The 15,876-nt window shown below is 47.8% G+C and overlaps 1 protein-coding gene across 6 annotated transcripts in view; it reads right to left on the bottom strand.

Annotated features, from left to right (window-relative positions):
• Acsbg1 (acyl-CoA synthetase bubblegum family member 1) overlaps nucleotides 1-15,876 on the bottom strand; it is a 50,642-nt gene that overhangs the window by 9,217 nt on the left and 25,549 nt on the right. For all 6 annotated transcript variants that reach the window (XM_074061879.1, XM_074061880.1, XM_074061878.1 and 3 more), the window contains 7 exons: nucleotides 10,483-10,703; nucleotides 9,980-10,068; nucleotides 9,727-9,847; nucleotides 2,541-2,621; nucleotides 2,303-2,452; nucleotides 1,796-1,972; nucleotides 877-1,058 (listed from right to left, as the gene is read on the bottom strand). In XM_074061879.1, coding sequence (XP_073917980.1) covers nucleotides 877-1,058; nucleotides 1,796-1,972; nucleotides 2,303-2,452; nucleotides 2,541-2,621; nucleotides 9,727-9,847; nucleotides 9,980-10,068; nucleotides 10,483-10,703 — 1,021 coding nt within the window. The remainder of the gene's footprint in view (nucleotides 1-876; nucleotides 1,059-1,795; nucleotides 1,973-2,302; nucleotides 2,453-2,540; nucleotides 2,622-9,726; nucleotides 9,848-9,979; nucleotides 10,069-10,482; nucleotides 10,704-15,876) is intronic.

Here is a 15,876-nt window from a genome sequence, read left to right as displayed (position 1 = left end):
CACACACAAGAGTGGGTAGTCCCCGGGCACACACTAGCACTGCCATTTGGATCGTCTGTCTGATGGTTGTGCCAATGCTGGACCCTTTGTTAAATATTCTGGTTATGGTCCTTGCCCATGAACGTGAATGCAAATGTATGCGTGCATATGGCTGTAAGCAAATGTGTCTTAATCTAGAAAGACAGCTGTGCACAAATGTACAGGTAACGACACAGGTGTATGCACACTGCACACACCTATGTGGAGAGCTGAAGTGTATATTCACGGACATAATCCCACGTGAAGCCCACAACTGACCAGCTCGTGCACATTCACTTTTCATGTGCACAGATGGAGCCGTGGGTGAGGAGACGTGTTTCGTGAAACACCATCCCATTTTTGGATGGAAAATGGATGGCAAACACCATCCATTGTGTGTACACAATGATAACAGCCAGATTACTCCTCCATCACTGTGTGGAAATTTACACAGCAATCAAAAGGGGTGGGGAAGAGATCTGAGTGGTCCTATGGGATTCTGGGTGGGAAGGAAGGCTGGGAGGGCAGGAGATGCGGGAGACTGTGGGCTGCTCCCCGGGATGTGAATTCTTCGTCAGCACTGATCCATGACCAGCTGGGTGCTGGTGACTCACACCTGTAATCCTAGTTCAGAGATCAGGAGGATCGGGATTCAAAGCCAGCCCCAGGCAAAGAGATCAAGAGACCCTACCTCAAAAAAACCCATCATAAAAAGGGCTGCTGGAGTGGCTCAAGGTGTAGACCCTGAGTGTTCAAGCCCAAGGACCACCAAAAAAAAAAAAAACCAGAGAGAGAGAGAGAGAGATCCATGACCAGCCCTGCTGTCTCTGCAGACTTCCCACCCCCTGCCTTCTGTACCTGCTAGGACAGCTGAGGTTCTGCTCCAAGGTCACAGACATGGCCCACAGCAGCACCTTGCGTCGGATAAAGCCGGACTGAGCAGCTACCTCCTGGATCCTCTCCATGATCTTCTCCCACACGCGTGGCACCCCCATGTGGGATGTGGGCTCCACCTCCCTCAGGGTGTTCACCAGGCTTCCCTGCTCACGACCAGGAAGAGACAGGCCTGGCTCAGGGCCAGCTGGGTCCAGGAGGCCCCTCCACCTGGGTCAGGAGTGCACACATCTCACAGCATGCCTGCTGCACACAGCTGCTCACATGGGTGCACACATGACTACGGCCACCTCGTGGCACAGGCTGTTTGCCATGGTTTAACAGCTGGCACCTCACTCTTTGCAAACAGAATCTTACTGTTCTGTTTAATCTTACTCTTTAATCTTCTAACTCAAACATTGTAGTAACCCTATTTCCTTAAGCAGTGTTTGCTTTAGGAACAGACATGTGACACTGTTTGGGCCAATGAGATACAGTGTTTGGGAAGCTTGCCAGGGGGCTTCTGGGAAATTTTCCTCCCAGTTCAAAGTAAGGATCTAAGGATAGGTGTAGTTTATGAGACGGATGCAGGGGATGCTGCAGCTGCCTATGACCATCTGTGGTTGTATTCTGAGGAGGTCCATCCTTGAGAGTGCTGTGGACCCAGCCACCCACTGACACAACATTAAGTCATGTCCCTATGAGTTTGGTCATTTGGGTCAGACCATGCAAAGGCAGCTAAAAGAATTCTAACTGGAAGCCACCACACCCACAGGATCTGCCCACAGACACCAGTACACACCACACCCACGGATACACGTGCAGGACCCACAGACAGGAGTGTACACCATGGTGCACCCTTGCTAGCCCACTGGACACCCACGCAGTAGGGATGCAGACTGACCTTCAGGGCATCAGACTCAGCAAAGCAGACCTGCGCCCCCCACTGGATGCCCGTCCACAAGTCATAGATCTGGGCGGCGATGTGGCTGAGTGGTAGGTAGCTGACTACCACCTCTTGCTGAACTTCTGCTGGCTGGATGTCGCCAGCCTGGCTGCCGTACCGTGCTGTCCATGTGATCTGGAGGGCAAGAAAATGGACCCCAGCAGGGTCTACAGCCGCCCCTGGCAGTGCTCACACTGTGGCCACTCTGAGGGCTTGGGGCTACTTGTTTGAGGACTCCCAGAATGGGTGCCCTCCCAGGCATTTCTGAAGGCTCTGGAAACCCCTGGAATAGGGGCTTCTTTTCCTCCCTTTTGCTGGGCTCTCTCGACTCCAGACTGGTGGGCTGTCCTCTTATCTCAGCATTCTGAGCTGAGGGGCCAAAGGAGCTTCCCCAGGAGCTATCGAGGCAGGACCTGGTCCAGATCCACCCCCAGACCACCCCACCCATCTGGGCGTCTGTCCTACATTGTCTTGACTCAGCATCACACCCTTGGGGTTCCCAGTGGTCCCCGACGTGTAGACCAGCACGCAGCACTGGTTGGGCTGCTGGGCATTGATGATGGCATCCAGGACCTCTTCGGGCACTTCCTGTCCCAGCTCCATGAACTCCTCCATCTGCAGCCAGGTAGACAGAGCAGCCCTTCTGGGTCAGTTGGTGAACCCAGCCAGGTCCTGCCCATCACCCAGGGCCCACTACTCATACCGTGTATACATTGGCCATCTTCTTAGGAGGAGGTTCTTGGTATATCACTACTGCCTTTAGATGTGGTAAATTCTTCCAGATCTGTGTTGACCAGAAAAGAAATCGAGTTTCAGCAAGAAAAAGGTCACATCCTGAAATGACCTCATGTGCCAGTGTTAGTCTGCTTGGCAGGCACTGTGTGGAAAAGGTCTCTGGGTCCCCTATCTCTGACCTTTGACCCCAGCAGGACATTTGCCACTCTTTTCCCATAGTTTGACATCATGGGAACTTGGAAGCAGTGAAGGTGGGGATGGGTAGGGGGTAGGAGAAACCACCAAACAACTGGGGGGCCTGTCTGAATAATGATCCAGCCTTACAACAGAGCACTAGGTTACTATAGATGAGAGAGGGACAGAGGGAGAGAATTCTAAGTACCAGCATAGAGCAGTTTCTAGGATATATTACTGGTGAAAAGCAGAATGCATACAATATGTATATAGCATGCTATCTTTGTATAAGAAAATGTGAACCTTCATGAAGACGTGTATATGTATGCAAGCAAGTGTATGCTTCTGTTTGCCAAAAGGAACCTTGGAAATAAAAACCAAAAACTAATTACAGGACTAGCAGAATGACTCAAGTGAAAAAGTGCCTGCCTAGCAAGCATGAAGCCTCAAGTTCAACCTCCCAGTACCACCAAAAATCAAAAACTAATTACAGGAAGGGAGAATGAGAGCAGGGGTAAAGAGAGAGCAGAGGAAGCAAAAGTCTTTGAGTGGATCTTATAGAACTTTGACTTTCGAATCATGTAACTGTTATAATCCTTTGGAAAATAAATTTATGTGAAAAGGGAAAAGTTGATTTTCTAAAACTTTAGAACAAGCTGGAAGAAATGAAGAAATGGAGACTCCAGGCCAAGTTGGTAATGTGAACACACACACACACCCCATTACCTCACGGGGTTTTACAACACTGCATTATGATTCTTCTTTCTCTGGGAAAGGGTAAAAAGAAATTCCAAATTTAATTTTCATTCAGTCTTATTGTTGGTAATAATATTGATACTGTTATTTTGGAATTATGTGACATCTATTTTAATTTTAGGCTAATGGTATTAGGAAGTAAGATTTTAAAGTAAGATAAGAGAAATGCAAGAGTAAAATCAAAGAAAGTAAGTTTACCCCCCCCACACCACATAATGTTTGAATTAGAAATATCATTGCAAACTCTTGATTTAAAAAATAAATAAATATACTATGTATAAACATAAAAATCTACTGATTTCAGATATTAAATGACAGAGAGCTCAAGGTTCCCCAAGGCAAGGGAAATGGGTGAGATGAGTGAGAGGGGAGAACTTTGTAGAGAAGTAATACCAAACGCTAAGGAGGCTCCAGTACCTCCCGTACAATGCCTTAGTATCCCCATGCAATCTACCTGCATTCTCCTGTGGGCTTTTATATCATTTCTAGGTCACTTACGATTCCTAATACACTGTAGATGCTATATAAATTGCCATCATACTCTATCATTTAGGGGACACTGACAAGAAAAGCCTGTACATGTTCACTATAGGTGCAATTTCCACCTCCCCCACCAAAATTTTCCATCTGAGGTTGGTTGATTTGCTGATGTAAGGAGGACTGACTGCATATAGGTTCCTCCCTTAACATGTGAAGTTAAATAAGATCTGAGAGTACGCTGTGATAAATTAAAGACACATGTTGTAAAGTCTAGAGCAAATGCTGCTAGAATAATGGAGTATAGGTAATAAGCTAGTGGAGATGGAATGACATACCAAAACAAAACAAAAGCTCAACCCAAGAGAATCTGTTATGAGGAATAAGGAGAAAAGGAGTGAAGAACAGAGGGGACAAATAGGAGCAAATACTCAAATGGCAGATTGATGACAATTGTGTTAGACTGGATAAAAAAGGATGCTGTCTGCAAGAAAGTCACTTTAAAATTAAAAACATGTTGGTGAGTGGCTCAAGTGGCAGAGTGCCTGCCTAGCAAGTGTGAGACCCTGAGTTCAAGCCCCAGTACCACCAAAAGAAAAAAAAATTAAAGACCCAGATAGGTTAAAAGTAAAAGAAATTAAAAAGAAAAATACATGCAAACATTAATCATAAGCAATCTGGAGTCCATGCCTTTTGAAGTACTAGGGTTTGAAATCAGGGCCTACACCTTGAGTCACTCCATCAGCTCTGTTTTATGGTGGGTTTTTTTTTTTTTTTTTTTTGAGATAGGGTCTCATGAATGACTTTCCCAGGTTGGCATCAGACTGAAATCCTCCTGATCTCTGCTTCCTGAGTAGCTAGGATTACAGGTGTGAGACACTGATGCTCAGCACTGGAGTTTTGAGGTAAAGTAGCTTTGGAAAAAGAACTATTATGAAGGTAAGGAGGTATAATTTTAATGATAAAAGTTTAATTTATTCAAGACATAATATATATACATATATACACACATACATACATACACACATATATGTATATTTATACATATATATATATACACACACACGCATATATACAAAACAGAGTTCCCAAATACCTGAAGCAAAAACTGAAAGGAAAAACAGACAAATCTGCAATAATAATTGGACATTTTAACACAGCCTGGATCTGGTTTCTGGGGGCACACATGTGAAGGGGACTGAGCCCAGGTCCCACACATGCCAAGCATTTGCTCTAATCCTGAGATACATCCCAGCCCCTTCCTTGTGTTTGTAGACAGAAAATCCATAGTGATACAGAGGACTTAACTAGCATATAAACACCACTTCTCAATTTGGCATAACCAATGTTTATAGAACATTCTACCACAGAAAATACATTCAAATATTCATGGAACATTTGCTCAAATCCATGGATGTTCTGCCTACCCCACCTGCTCTGTGCAGACAGGCTGTTTGTTTCAGGCACTAAGGACCTCAGGAGAGGAGAGTAAGGTTTTCTTTTAGAGAAGCTGATGAGTTAATGAATTAACATTTTCTACCCTAATGGAATAATTAATTCAGGCAAGAGAACCAATAGATGCTGAAACCATTGCAGAAAGGTTGCTGGGGAATGTCACAATGAAAGAGCAGGTGGTCACCACCTGTCCAGATGACTCTCAGCATAGTAAAATGTGGCAGACCTGACATCATGTGCCCTTAAGGCGGTGCACTGTGAAACACACAGCGCCACCCATGGGTGTCCCTGCCAGAAAAGGTCTCATCTGCAGCGCCCAGCTTTCAGGAAACACCAAGGCTCGCTGAATGGAGTAAAATGCCAGCGGGAGGAAGCGGTGAGACATCCAGAACGTGAGGCCTTGTGTAAGACACGCAACCTAGTTTCTGCAGCATGTTTGGGGCCCAGGCTTCCACCCTCCAGCAGGCGTCAGATCCACCCAAGGTTCCTGCTGAGTGGTGGGGCTCCACACCCTATGTTTCTCATTCAGTAGGACTGGGGTGGGGCCTAACATGTTGCACTTCTCGCAAATTCCCAGGCGATGCTAATTTGGGAACTATAAAGGGAAACAAAAGGCAAGGCTTTGCTCTAAATTTGAAGATACTTAGGCTTCACCACCACATGCAACCTGATTTATTGTCTGATTCAAAGAAATTAATTGTACAAAGATATTTGGGAGGGCTGGTGGAGAGCACCCACCTTGCAAATGTGAGTTGAAACCCCAGTACCACCACCACAAAAAAAAAACCAAAAAAAAACATTGTGGGATCCAGGTGTGGTGGTACATGCCTGTAATCCCAGCAATTTGGGAAGCTGAGGCAGGAGGATCTAGAGTTACAGGTGGGCTTGAAAAGATATTGTGGGTAGGCAGAAAATAGAATGGTGCTTGTCAAGGGCTGGGAAGAGGGAAATGGGGGAAGTTTTTAAATTATTTATTTTTTATTTATTTTTATTCTCATTCAGGTAATCTTTATTTAGTTTTTACTTAAACATTTTTGTTTTGTTTTCTTGCAGTGCTGGGGATCAAGCTAAGCAAGCATTCTACCACTGAGCTATATCCCCAGTCCCTTAAGTTTTTTTTTTCAGTACTGGGACTTGAACTCAGGGACTTGCACTTACTAGGCAGGGCTCTATCACTTGAGCCACACCTCCAGCAAAAAATGTTGATTGACATATAATAATTGTACAACATGTTGTTTTGAAACATGTATACATGGTGTAATGAGCACATCAGGGTAATTTAGCATATTCATCACCTCAAACACTTATCATTTCTTTGTGGTGAGAACATTCAAGGTCCCATCTTCTAGCAATTTGGAAAAGGAATTACTGTTTAGTGTGTACAGAGTTTCAGTTTTGCAAGATAGGAGTTCAGGAAATGGATGGTGGTGATGCTTTTATAACATTGTGAATGAGCTTAGTGATGGTTACACTTAAGCTGGGCACTGGTGGCTCACACCTGTAATCCTAGCTACTCAGGAAGCAGAGACCAAGACAATAGTGGTTTGAAGTCAGCCCAGGCAAATAGTTCACGAAACCCTATCTCGAAAAACCCATCACACACAAAAAAAGGACTGGTGGAGTGATTCAAGGTAAAGGCCCTGAGTTCAAGCCCCAGTACTAAAAAAAAAAAAAAAAAAAGAAAGATTCTAAGATTGTGAGGCAGGTGTGGTGATGCACACCCATAAGCCTAGCTACCTGGGAGGCCAGAGGTAGAAAGACAATGTCAGAGGCCAGTCCTGGAACAAAAAGCTCGAGGCCCTATCTGAAAAACAAATGAAAGCAAAAAGGGCTGGGAATGTAGCTCAAGTGGTAGAGTGCAAGTGTAAAGCCCTAAAGTTTAAATCCCAGTACCACCAAAAAAAAAAAAAAAAAAGAGTTCACGTTTTTAGAAATGCATATTGAAGTATTCAGGGAATGAAATGACATAATGTCAGAGATGAGTGAAAGAAGCAAGTGCAATGAGAATTATTGGATCCAATGATAGATCCAATAATTTATGAGAGTCTCATCTATTTTTGTTTGTTTCAAAACTTTCATATTACAAATATTATTTTAAATAACCACCGAATGTGGTCATTTCCTACCTCTGGGCCTCTGTTCCTCCAGCTGCAAGGTGGGGAGAATCAATAGATCAGTGACCTAGCAGGAATGGCCTGTTGTCTCTCTGAGGGGCAGAGAAGGATGCAGTGTGTGTGCGGGGGTGATTAAGCTCTCCAGATCTTCCCCACCCCAGGTCCAGATATGAGAGGGGGTGTTGAAGAATGTGAGGCTCCCTAGGGAAGGCTGAAGAGAGGGCTTAGCATGGGGTACAGACAGCTCAAGTATCTGCTAGTTTGGCTCTTAGGCAAATCTTAAGCCATTAAGACCCCAGGCCGAAGGTGGGTGGCCTGGGAACCTGGCTCAGCTCAGGACTGGGCTGTGACCAGCTGGGCTAAGAAGGGGCCCAATGACCCATATGCCTCCAAGGCCACCAGGATCTCTGAAGCTTCCAAACATGAGGACATCTGGGCCACAATAAGTCTTAGTGTAGTAACGGGCTTCCTTGCTGACCACCACCAAGAGCCTGGGGGGAGGGAGAAGGAGGGCTGAGACAGCTCAACCCAGAGAGATTCATTTGCAGCACACAATCCACACTCATCTGTCTTCTCCCAATCTTAAGCATGTATCCAGGCCAGTCAGAATGGAGACGTTCAAGAATGCAAGATCCTGAAAGCACCAGGGCTTAAAAGTAGAGGAGACAGAAAGGGGTCCCATACAGAGGCAAGGGTAGTCTCCCGTTGGCAAAGTGAACCATTCATAACTTTTCCGAGTGAAATGAGAGTAGGTCCTAAGTATCTAGGACATCCTAAAATGGCAGAAAAGAGGGTGCGCTCAGAGCAAACCCTCGGAGAGCTCCAAAACTGGTCCAGATGGGTACAAGATTGCAAATGTTGGGCCCCTTATTCCAGCCTTCTTGAGAATTTCAAGATGGAGACAGAAGAGCCTTAAGGCAAACTCAAAGTCCTGTGCGATGAGGAAGACAGCCCTGCTTTTGAGGAATAGACTGACGTTGCTGATCCCTGTCCCTGCCCAGACTCTGGTAGGTCCGGGGCCTCCCTCAGTTTCCTTCTTTCAGACTTCTGGGCTCCAGGGCCTGTAAGGATCTGGTCCCAAGCTACAGATTGCCTCCTAGTCCCTCCCAGGGAGGAGCAGGTGTGCTCTGACTAGGTTGTCATGTTAGGGTGTTTGGGAGCAGGCCTGGACTCTGAAGTCTTCCCAGAGCACGATCTCATTTTGTCACCAACTGCTCACAGCCTCACTGGAGGAAGCTGTTCTAAACCTCACACTGTTTGGGGAGGCCTTCTAGGAGATCCTGCACTGAGGTCAGAGCCACAGTCTCAGCCTGCCCAGGGGAGGATTTCTGGCCTCTCTGGAGACCCAGATTCCATGATCCTGGAAGGCTGACCATTTGACCTTTGGGTTCAAATGGGAAACAAAGGCCCACGGGACATCTCCAGATCCAAGCCAATCCAACAAGCCCATCTGAGAGGCCCCCTCAGGGAAGCAGGGAGGTCTGGAAGGCCTCATAGACTACTGGGTACAGCTAAGGCACAGAGGTGTCACCCGGCTGCCACAATCCAATGTGATATAGGTAGGGACAAAATTAGTCAGGGGCAGGTCTTAGGTGGGATCAGGAGGGATCATGGGAGTCCCAGGAAGAACCCATCGGGCTCAAGAGGTACTTGTGGGTTTTTTTGTTTTGTTTTGTTTTGTTTTTGTGTTTGGTGGTGCTGGGGTTTGAACTCAGGGCCTCCCATTTGCTCGAGACACTCCACCAGCCCTCAAGAAGTACTTTTAAACTCCTGCCACAGCACTGTCTTTGGGAGACTCCGTGGCACATGCTCTGACTTGGCTCCACCCCCATGACAGCCTCACCCCATTCCCCACTTGGAGTTGAATGCTAAAGACATCAGAGCCCCAAGCCATCCATGCAGCCTTTCCACCAGAGACCCACAGTTCTTGCTCTCTTTAGGGGAGACTCTATTCTGAAGGGAAAGCCATGGGAGGCAGTCCTATCACCTCTTTCTTGGATGCCCTGGTCCCTTCAGTTTTCTGGGATTGATTTCCTGATCTGTAGAATGGGTAGGTAACTGTTGCCCTGCCTTGCTCAATGTGTGTGTGTGTGGGGGGGCGGGGTGCTGTGAAGGGTGAGGGGGACTCTTGGGGAGGTGGGAAATGTCCTTTCTAGGCTGACCCTGTGTCCTCCATACCTTCAGGATCTTTTCCAGCTGCTTCTGCGTGTCAACCACGATGACGTTGGCGCGGCAGTCATGGGCAATGTACTGGCAGGCCTCAGGGGAGCTTGTCGTGTAGATGCCGGTGACAATGCCACTGTAGGAGACCCAGAGGTGTTCATACCTGGGCAGGTGCAGACGAGGCGACCCCTCCCCCTCCCTCATCCTCATAGGTCCCAGCCCCAAAGAGCTCCTGTGGCTTGAAACCCACCCCTCCCTGGTTACTCACCCTGCAAACACTGTGCCCACTGCCGAGAAGAACCATTCGGGGGAGTTGAAGCCCAGGATGGCCACGCTGTGTGCTCGCTCCAGACCGAGCTGCAGACAACAGGCAGACAACTACTCAGCCAGGCAGGCAGGCTTCTCCCTCCCTTGCCAGCCACCATGCAGACCACCGAGGGGACCCCGCAGGTCAGTCTCAGGGCTGGGTCAGCCAGAGGACTGACCACTCTACAGCCCTTGTCTCCCTCTTCCAGGGCCTTCACAGGGACCCCAGCCCCCAGTCCCGCACACTAGGCTTCCCAGCCATCTCTCTGGATAACAGCTGAAAAGTTCAAGTGCCTGGCGCGTGGTAGAGTTCAGGAGACATAAACTCCTTTGCGCAGGGTCCAGCACGTAGTATTAGCTCAATAAATGGGAGATGGGTGTGGGACTTCCATGGGGAGGTGGCCTTCGAGGGCCCAAGCTGGACGCAGGTCTGGGGAGAGGAAAGGGTGCCTTGAGGACCCTCACCTTCAGGAACCCCTTGGCGGCCCTGCGGGCAATCTGGTAGTACTGGCAATAGGAGATGTGCTCCCACTTATCCTGGCGCTTGAAGCCTAGAGCACCGAGGTCTCCGTACTTATCCAGGGCCTCATAGAACATCCGATGCACAGTGTAGGGAAGCTGTGGGCAGCTGGGGTCCATGCGCAGGCGGACCCGTCCATCGGCCTGGGTTGTCCATAGGGCCTCCTCTGCAGGGGGAGACCACAGCTTGGTCATGACCTCCTGGGTTCTCCCAAGGAGACCCATCCCCGCCTGGCAGAACCTCCACCCCTGCTGCTGCTGACAACACCTTGGGCATCGGGCAGGCAAGCCAGGGCTGGGGCAGGCTGGGAGGCTGCCTGGAGGAAGAGATCTGGCTCGGCCTTGAAGGATGATCAGTGCTTAGGGATGCAACAAGAAAGAGGAGAGGAAATAGCTGGAGGAGAGCTGAAAGCCCTGGAAGATGCAGAGGCTTCCAGACCTTTCCCTGCTTTTATCCCAGCAGGAATTTGTCTCCCCAGGTTGGGCTGTTTGGGAGTGGAGCTTTCATTGCCTCAGAAGAGTAAGATTCACAGGTGTGGTGGCTCACGCCTGTAATCCCAGCTACTCAAGGTTTGAAGCCAGCCCAGGCAAAAAGTTAGCAAGACCCCCATCTCAACCAATAAAGCTGGATGTGGTGGTGCTCGCTTGTCATCTCAACTACACAGGAGGCGTAAATGGGAGGATCAGTGGTCCAGGCTGGCCTGAGCAAAAACACAAGACCATTTGAAAAATAATTAAAGCCAAAAGAGCTGTAGCATGACTGGAGAGGTAGAGCGCCTGCCTAGCAACCTCAAGGTCCTGAGTTCAAACCCCAGTACTGGTAGGGAAAAAAAGAGTAGAATTGCCAGGTCTCAGGGATCCCCTGCCTTCTGGGAATGGATGGGGACAGATCCAGTTGGGACAGAAGACCAAGAATCAACGGGAGAGAGCGCCCTAAGGATCTGGAGGGGACTGAAAACCAGCAGGCCCGGATCTCCAGCCACAAAAACTCCACTGCCAGAACCAACAGCAGCGCCTGCTCACTCTCTCTCCCCTGCTCTCTCAGTGCCTGAGCACCTCAGACAGACTCAATCCTTTCCCAGGGTCATGAGTCAAAGAAGTGGCCGAGTCAGGACTTGTACTCAGGAGTGCCTGATGCCCACACTTTGGACACCGTCTGAGCACCAGGAAGCAGCCTTTGAGGGTCAGGAGGCGTACCCTGTGTGCGGTGCGTGGGGACAGAGACTGATCACTTAGGTGGTGAGATTTCGGGTAAGCACTGACACCCCTGAATTTGTTTCTTTACTGGGAATGTGCGGATTTGTCCTCAGGGTGGATGTGAGGATTGAAAGAAATGGTGTGTATAGACTTGGTGCTCAATAAATGCACACTTTCCTTTTTCCTGTTTCCTAGTTTTTCCATTTGTTTGAAAAGGATGTTTGGATGGGATCCTGATGGGCCTCCTTTCCCTGAGGCAAGAGGAGTAATGGATTCTAAGATGACTCTGTGGGGGGGGGGTTGGGAGAGAAAGGTGGGGTGTTCTGGACAGCTGGGCTGCACTGCCACCTGCTGGCCAGACCTGTTGTCCATCTTGGAGGGGACACAACAGGGCGCCTGACACACTGATTTAGACACGTGGACTGGATGCTCTTGCCCCTCCTCTTGACAGTCTCTCTCTCTCTCTTTTTTATTTTGTCAATACTGGGGTTTGAACCACTTTAGTCAATCCTCCAGCTCTTTTTTTATGATTATTATTATTTTTTTTTTGAGATAGGATCTCTTGAACTCTTTGCAGGGGCTGGCTTTGAACTGTGATCCTCCTGATCTCTACTCCCAAGTAGCTAGGATTACAGGTGTGAGCCACCAGCCTCTTTGACACTCTGAGGTTGACATTCTGAGATGAAGTTCCTAGGACAGGAGATAAGATTCCTCTTCCTGGGGACAGCCAAGAGTGGGGGGAGGGGACTACATGTCCCCCAATCTGGAGAAGGGAATGCATGAGACAAGGACACAGCAGCCTGTGGGAAATGCAGGGTGGATGGAGCAGGGTGACAGAGAGAAGGTCCCTCATCTGCTGACCCCTGTTGGCAGGAACTGGGTCCATGCTGCCCTCCATCCTTTCACCCTTTCAGGGACAGAAGTCCCTGTGCCAGCCAGTGCTGGAACCAAATGCCCTTGGGTAGAGCTGTGAGCCAGGGGTGTGGCACCCAAGGTGCACCCCCAAGTTCCCCACAGACTTCTCTAAGCCTTTCCCTCATCTTACAGCCCCAGCCTGGCAGGCTTCATGATCAGAGTCTCCAGGAGGACAGAAAGACAAGCAAGGTGGAGCCAAGGAAAACTGGGTTCCAAACCTCGACTCCACCACTCGCTGGGTGTGCCTTGCAAGCCATTGTCCTCTTGGCGGCACGTCAACCATCTGAAAGTGCAAGGAGTCGGCAAGGATGTCAAGTTGGACCCTCACAGTGGGAACGATCAGTGGTTTCACCTCATTGGAGAACAACTTAGCAGTTAAAGGTAAGCCTACCATTCCACCCAGCAATGCCACAGCCAGGACCCGCCCAAGAGAAACGAAAACACCTGTCCTCTGGGACTTATATGCAGATGTTTACAGCAGCCTTATATAGAGTAGTCCGAGAGTGGAAACAAACCAAATGTCCATAGACTGTTGAATGAAAACCAGAAAGTCCTTTATCCACAATGGAATAAAATTCGCTGTAAAAAGAAACAAAGTACCGCACTGTGGATAGCGTGGATACAGCTCAAAACAAGGAGACAGTGACAGAAGCCAAACACAAATGACCAAGTGTATCAAATGATTCCCTTATACAAAGTATCCAGAAAAGACTGGTTCCCTGGTGGGGAATGGGAATGACCACAAAACAATTCCAAGTGCCTTTTCCCTGGGTGATGAACACATTCTAAAATTTGATTATGGTGATGATTAGGCAATTCTGTAAATATGCTTAAAAATCTTTGAGTTGCATGTTTTAAAATGTGGAAATTAGATCAGGTACTGGTAGCTCACGCCTATAATCCTAGCTACTCAGGAGGCAGAGATGAGGAGGATCACAGTTCGAAGGCAACCCGGGCAAATAGTTCACAAGATCCTATCTTGAAAATGCCCATCACGAAAAAGAGCTGGTGGAGTGGCTTAAGGTGTAGATCTGAGTTCAAACCCCAGTACAGCAAAAAAAAAAAAAAAAAAGTAGAAATTAGATGGCATATAAGTTACCCCTCAATAAAGCTTCTTTAAAAAGAAGGGAGGGAGAGCGTTGATCGTGTTGATCCCCTCCATTGATAACAGGGCTCTGGGGACGGCACGCACAGGACCTGGCATCCAGGTGCTGTCCTGTGGTTAGTTCTCTCCTCTCCCTATTGTTACATGGACCACAATGGCTGGCATCCTCCCGAGATCACTTCTAGAGGCTCATGCTGCACTGTGCTCACCTGTTCCCCAAGGTTGTCAAGCCAAGCAGAGGTAAGATTCTATCTAGTGATTCATTGTAAAGATTCTGAAGCCAGGGGTTTTTAACTCAGAACATTCACAACTTATTTTGGGCGGGAGAGAGGGGGACTGGGGTTTGAACTCGGGGCCTCATGCTTGAGAGGCAGACGCTCTACCACTGGAGCCACTCCTATAACCTCTCTTTTAAGAATGACAATATGGTAAGGGAGAGCAATGGAAGGGGTTGAATGGACCAAAGTAAAGTAGACTCAGAGCAGGCAGACATTGAAAAACCCCTTTGAACATCAACTCAAATATTAATAGTGAAAACCAGGACTGTAAAATAGGTACAGTGTGTGCGGGGGTACTTGTGGGATTGGGAAGGATGAAAGGAGATTAAGGTGAGGGAATATGGTTGATGGACTCCATATACTTATACAAAATAGAACAACGAAACCTCTGGCAATTGCTCCAAGTGGGGAAGGGAGGGGGTGGAGGGGGAGAGCCGGTGGGGAAGATCTAACCAGTGTGCAATCTAAGTCTATTTGGAATTGTCATACAACAAATATATCCCAATAAAAAAGAACGAATAAAGAAATTACAAACAAAGAAATATGAACATTTTGGAATTCTATGGTGTAAAGTGACAGACCCTCCTCATACAAACATCCAGACAGGAGTTAGGTTTTATTTGGTTACTGTTGCTGGTGTTTGTTTCTTGCTAGCTCGTAGTGCTGGGAGTAGGGTGCTGAGTATGCTAGGCATTCTGCCTCAGAGCTGCACCCCAGCCCTGCAAAATAAAAGGGTGGGGGGTCTATTATTAGCGCATTAATCATTTGATACTGATGTATCGGCATCTTGATAAGTAATGAGTAATAAGTAAGAAAGGAATGAATTTGCAAGTGAAACCCAGAGGGCAGTCTTCATTTCCACCAAAAAACAAGGCCCCTCTCATCTTCCTTGAGACACCTGGCCCCTGGCTTGCATCTTTTGTTTGTCTTTGATGGAATCCTCGAACAGTGTCATGTATCTCTAGTGTAAGAAAAGCTACAGAGTTGGAGAGATCCATTGTTCAATTGATGACCATAGTTAATAACATCTTTTTTTTTCAGCACTGGGATTTGAACTCAGGGGCCCAGGCTTGCCAAGCAGGCACTCCACCACTTGAGCTACTCCACCAGTCCTTTTTATAACATGTCATCTCGAGAACTGTTGGTCCGTGGCTGGCTTCAAACCTAGAACCTCCTGATCTCCACCTCCTGAGTAGCTAGAGGCATGAGCCACCCGTGTCAGGGACATTTTATATTCTTGAAAATGACTAGGAGCAGATTCTGTGTTCTCATCATAAAAAATTAGTCTACGAAGCAGTGTGTATGTCATCTCAGTTTAGCCATCCCCCAATGTACGCAAGTTTCAAAACATTTCTTCTACCATAGATAGTTACGATTTTTATTTGTCAATATAAAAAGAAAAAAAAATTGGGGAGGTACTGGGTTTTGAACTCAGGGCCTCCCACTTGCTAGACAAGTGCTCTACCACTTGAGCCAAGCCTCAAAAGCTACAGTATGGGAAGGATGATAATTTTACCAACTCAGCTCAGGGAGGGGGCAGGGATCGGGGGAGGTGAGAGACCCTGTTTCTCAGCTGTACGACTTGATGGCCAGTAGGAGCAGAGAACCAAGAGTTACCAGAAGATCTGCTTACATTTTAAAAAATAGCCAGGTGCCACGATGGCTCATGTTTGTAATCCCACCTAATTGTGAGGCAGAGTCTGAGAGGATCATGGTTCGAGGCCAGCCAGACAAAAAGTTAAGAGACTTAGAGCCCATCTCAGTAATTAGATGGGCATGGTAGGACATATCTGTCATCTCGGCCTTGAGGGAAGCACAAACAGGAGGACTGCTGTCCAGGCTGTC

This window comes from Castor canadensis, chromosome 19 (assembly GCF_047511655.1).
Source record: "Castor canadensis chromosome 19, mCasCan1.hap1v2, whole genome shotgun sequence".
In the NCBI taxonomy this organism is placed as follows: Eukaryota; Metazoa; Chordata; class Mammalia; order Rodentia; family Castoridae; genus Castor; species Castor canadensis.
The sequence above is the reverse complement of the archived record's forward strand: the minus strand, read 5'-3'. Positions and strand labels throughout refer to the sequence as shown.